Below are 5,000 nucleotides of genomic sequence, written 5' to 3'. Positions count from 1 at the left end.
ACTAATTTAAAGAGAGGGAAAAATAGAGTTAAGGTAATAGGAAAAAATTATTGTTAATGTTTTTATTCTGTGATGATTTTGGTCATGATGAAAATATTATTATTATTATTATTATTATTATTATTATTATTATTATTATTATCATCATCATTACAATTCATTATGCTACGATTTAAGTAACTTCTAAGAGAGGGAGGAAAAAAAAGTTTATTTATAGAAAACAATTAATTAATTAATTTATTGTTATTGTTATTATTAGTAGTATTTACGTATTTTTAATGCTAGTACTTTTAGTATTGTTCCTGTTATTATTATTATTATTATAGTGGAATTTTTTTTGCAAAAATGTATAGCTATTATTTTAATTAATATTAGTAGCAATTTGACTTATAGTGTCTCTTTTTTTTTTCTTTGTGTATATGGGAACCCCCCCCCCCTCCTTTTTTTTAAACAAAAGTCTTACAATCTTTTTCATACCATATTATTAGTATTATTATTAGTGCCCACATTCTAACCTCTCTGCCTTCATTCTTGATCTAAGCTCTGTGTGTGTGTGTGTGTCATTGAAGTGTTTGGATTTCAAACACAGGAATTCCTTTTCCGAGTTTCAAGTTTAAAGGCGAGTGCATTGGCACAACAAGGCAGCAAGCCGTGACCGGTGTCTTCCCCCGAGGTGGAGAACCTGAGCTGTGGGAAAGAGATTTATCAACAAAAAAAAAAATATCTTGCCAAAGAGAGTGATGAGTGTTTAATAATGAGTGTGTATGATTAGGATCTGCTTGTCAGGAGAAAGAAAGAAAGAAAGAGAGAGGGAGAGAGATAAGATAATAAACCACTGAAATATAGGCAGTTAATTAAGGGTTTGATGTGATTTCTTTCTGTAATAAATTATCGCCTGTTTCCGTTCCTCCATTTGCAATCAGGATTCAATGGAACGAACTGCGAGGTGAACATCGACGATTGTCCAGATCATCAGTGTCAGAATGGAGGAACCTGCATGGATGGAGTGAACACCTACAACTGCCAGTGTCCTCCTGAGTGGACTGGTGGGATTTTTATTATTTTCCAATTATTGTGTGTTTGTGTGTGTGTGTGACTGACAGAGGAGAGCGATTGACAGATTTATAGTTTGTCATTTTAATCCCTGTTCATCAAATTTTCAGGTCAGTTTTGCACGGACGATGTGGATGAGTGTCGCCTGCAGCCCAACACCTGTCAGAACGGCGGCACGTGCAGCAACACGCCCGGAGGCTACACCTGCGTGTGTGTGAATGGTTGGAGCGGCCCGGATTGCTCAGAGAACATCGATGATTGTGCTGTGGGACCCTGCTCGGCCGGCTCCACCTGCCTCGACCGCGTCGCCTCCTTTTTCTGCAGCTGCCCCTTCGGCAAGACCGGTGAGCATCCGAGTCAGAGTCGAATTGATTTGATTCACACATCATATGCAGCAGCGAAAACCTTCCATAAAAGAAATTGGGCAACACCTGACAGCTTAGCAATCTAGACTTCTTTTACTTGAATGAAACCTCTTGCTATGGACTTTATCACATTTCTTTCTGATGGCCTTTGGTCAGGTTTGCGTCTCCTAGTTCAAGTGAAGGGAAAATTACATCTTTCTCCGGTTCACCAATGTTCCTTCCTTGGATTCCTTTTGATAGATACTGACCACTGCAGACCAGGAACATCCTACAGGAGCTGCAGTTTTGGAGATGCTCTGAACCCCATTATATGACCCGTTATTCACTTTACTGCCCATAATGTTATAATGTCATAATGTTGTTGCTTGTTGTTTTGCCATCAGTCACCATCTCTGTGACATTCATAAGCGAATATATCAAATCAGTTTACACTTTACTCTTGCTCCAAGCATTGCAGAAGTAACATGTAGAATTTTGACTCTAACTTTGGAGAAAGTGTGAAAGTGAGCCAAAATGATGCTGAAGCCTGATCAGGTTTGCACTCTGTTAGATGTTCTCACTGATAGGACTGTGTGTGTGTGTGTGTGTGTGTGTGTGTGTGTGTGTGTGTGTGTGTGTTCACGCAGGTTTGCTGTGTCACATCGATGATGCGTGCATTAGTAACCCGTGCAGGAAGGGCTCTCAGTGTGACACCAATCCCGTGAATGGCAAATTCAACTGCAACTGTCCTTTCGGATACAGAGGCAGCACCTGCAACGATGACATCAACGAATGCACCATCGGTGAGGCTTAAGAGTTTCGCAGCAATCATTCTGTCACACACTTGTTACTGTTCTTTGAAATGACATGCTTTCTGTTATCTCTCTTTCTCACTAATTCAAGTCCTCTTCAAAGCTTTGTGTATCAATGTATCTGTCACCTTCTTTTGAACCCGCCCTTGCAGCCAGTTGCTGGAGAGATAAAGGCTTCCTCTACCACATTTCTTTCCATTTTCTTCAACACGAAAGGTGGAAAAAAGTCCTTGACAAATTTGCATTGTAACGAACACGAATAATCAACTGATAAATGCTACTAAAGAGCCATTCTTTTAGCTTTGTAGCACGTAGTCATAAAGGTCCGGCGTTACGCTTATAACAAGCAAAACAAGTTTTATTTTAATACAAGTAGAAAACAAGAAAAAAAAACTGACAAAAAATATATTTTTTTTGTAAAACAATGAATTCTAGAACTTGCTAAAAAAAAAAAAGATCTGTTATGATTCGGATTGGTCAGTTATGGGTTTTTTTTTTAAAATAATTTTCTTTAATTATTCATTTTATTTACATTTTTAATAACAGCATTACCTTGTTTTAATATGCTATTGTTTCTATGGTAACAGCTCATTTGTTGAGAATGTTATTTATTTATGAATATTTTGAAAGAGACTTTTTTGTTATTAAATAAAATTATGGAAGGAGTCTCCAGTGCCAGCATTTTGTAACAGTCAGAGGTAAAGCTGGAACTTTGTTTCTGTTTATAAAAAACTGTTGATATCTGCTATAACAGAAGGAAGAACGGAAAAGAAACACTTTAAAGAAATTTATAGAAAAGAAGAAGCCTCTTACCTGAGCAAGTTTTTCTTTTTTTTTTTTTTTTTTTTTTTTTTTTTCCTTTTTGGCTTTTTTTGTTTTTGATAATCTAATCATCTCTTGTTTGTGTCTTAGTGAACCCTTGTGAGCATGGTGGCACATGTGAGAACACAGAAGGCTCGTTTATTTGTAAGTGTGCACGTGGTTATATGGGTCCCCGGTGCGAGCAGGACGTAAATGAGTGCGGCTCGAACCCATGCCAGAATGATGCCACTTGTCTAGACCAGATTGGTGATTACACCTGCATCTGCATGCCAGGTGAGAACATGTACACACACTCACACACACACATGCACACACACAGACTGGGCTGCATATTACATATATAATTGTGTATTATATGTAATTGCTTGATACTTTAAACACTGACCTCTCCATGTCTGTGTCTGTGTGTGTGTGTCTGTGTGTCTGTGTGTGTCTGTGTCTGTTTGCAGGCTTTGAAGGAGTCCACTGTGAGATTGAAGTGGACGAGTGCACCAGTTCTCCCTGCCTCAACAATGGAAAGTGTAGGGACCAGGTCAGCCGTTTTGTCTGCGAGTGTCCTCAGGGTGAGAGACAAACACACACACACACACACACACACACACACACACACACACACACACACACACACACACACACACACTCATTCTCTCACACACTCACACTCACACACTCACACACACACACACACACACTCACATACGTGCACCTTGCTTTCGATGATTGACCCTATTATCTAATATTATTGGCATTGTCTTTTTGATAATTGTTTCAAGTAAGATTGTGTGTGCGTGTGTGCTTTGCTTCATCAGGCTTCACAGGAGAGATGTGCCAGATAGACACTGACGAGTGTGCGAGCACGCCCTGCCAAAACGGAGCCAAGTGTATCGATCAGCCCAACGGATATGAGTGCGAGTGTGCAGAAGGTACCAGAATGCTACGGTGTAGAACATTTCACAACTGTCTCACTCTCACACATGCACACACACACACACACACACACACACACACACACACACACAAATACGCTGATAAATCGATTCTCATTACTAGTTTTGCAAAGCGGTGGAAAATTTTCAGTAAATTCCCAGAAACTTTTCATGGGACCTTCAACTGGGAAATTTTTGGAAATAATCCAAGTTGGAAACTTACCAGGAAGTTATGTGAATTTACAGGAAATTATGGTCATTTATAGGAATTAATTAGAAATTTGGGGAAATGTATATAAACTGTATCATATAAAACAAGTATAAACATTTTGTTTGGTCATAAGATGAAGTCAAGTCAAGCTGACGTGCATTTAAACTAATACAGATTAAAAAAATAAAATTTTTGACTTTGATTTAATTGTTAGATATAATTTTGCTGCCCAATATCTTTCACACAGCACAAGGTAGTTTTAAACATGGATTTTTGCAATATTAATGTAGTTTACATGAATACTCACCAAGATGGGCATTTTTTATATTTTGTGCGCAAGATTCAAGAAATTGTTATGGGGGAATGCACAGTAAATATATTCCCAGTTTATTCACATTAATTCACATTGAGATTTTTCAGTCGGGAAAATTCCTGGCATTTTGCAATCCTACTCATAACCCCCTTCTCTAGGTTTCACGGGTACCCTGTGTGCGGAGAACATTGACGACTGTAACCCAAAGCCATGTCACTATGGGGTGTGTAAGGACGGCATTGGTATGCACACGTGCGAGTGTTACCCGGGTTACATGGGTCAGATCTGCAGCGAGCAGATTAATGAGTGCTTAAGCAACCCGTGCCAGAATGGAGGGCGCTGCATCGATCGGGTCAACAAGTACCTGTGCCACTGCTTACCCGGAACCTCTGGTGAGACTCTCTCTCTCTCTCTCTCTCTCTCTCTCTCTCTCTCTCTCTCTCTCTCTCTCTCTCTCTCTCTCTCTCTCTCTTACACACACACACCTACACACAGATTTTTAAGAATCTAAGAAATATT

General features: G+C 39.2%; 1 protein-coding gene across 4 annotated transcripts in view; it reads left to right on the top strand.

Moving 5' to 3' along the window:
* Window positions 1-5,000, top strand: part of notch2 (notch receptor 2) — a 52,919-nt gene that overhangs the window by 28,488 nt on the left and 19,431 nt on the right. For all 4 annotated transcript variants that reach the window (XM_083554846.1, XM_083554845.1, XM_083554844.1 and 1 more), the window contains exons 5-11: window positions 924-1,046; window positions 1,164-1,397; window positions 2,045-2,200; window positions 3,122-3,304; window positions 3,481-3,594; window positions 3,841-3,954; window positions 4,640-4,873. In XM_083554846.1, coding sequence (XP_083410972.1) covers window positions 924-1,046; window positions 1,164-1,397; window positions 2,045-2,200; window positions 3,122-3,304; window positions 3,481-3,594; window positions 3,841-3,954; window positions 4,640-4,873 — 1,158 coding nt within the window. The remainder of the gene's footprint in view (window positions 1-923; window positions 1,047-1,163; window positions 1,398-2,044; window positions 2,201-3,121; window positions 3,305-3,480; window positions 3,595-3,840; window positions 3,955-4,639; window positions 4,874-5,000) is intronic.

This window comes from Silurus aristotelis, assembly GCF_946808225.1.
Source record: "Silurus aristotelis genome assembly, chromosome: 11".
Lineage (NCBI taxonomy): Eukaryota > Metazoa > Chordata > Actinopteri > Siluriformes > Siluridae > Silurus > Silurus aristotelis.
Note: the sequence above shows the minus strand (reverse complement) of the source record. Positions and strands in the feature narration are given on the sequence as shown.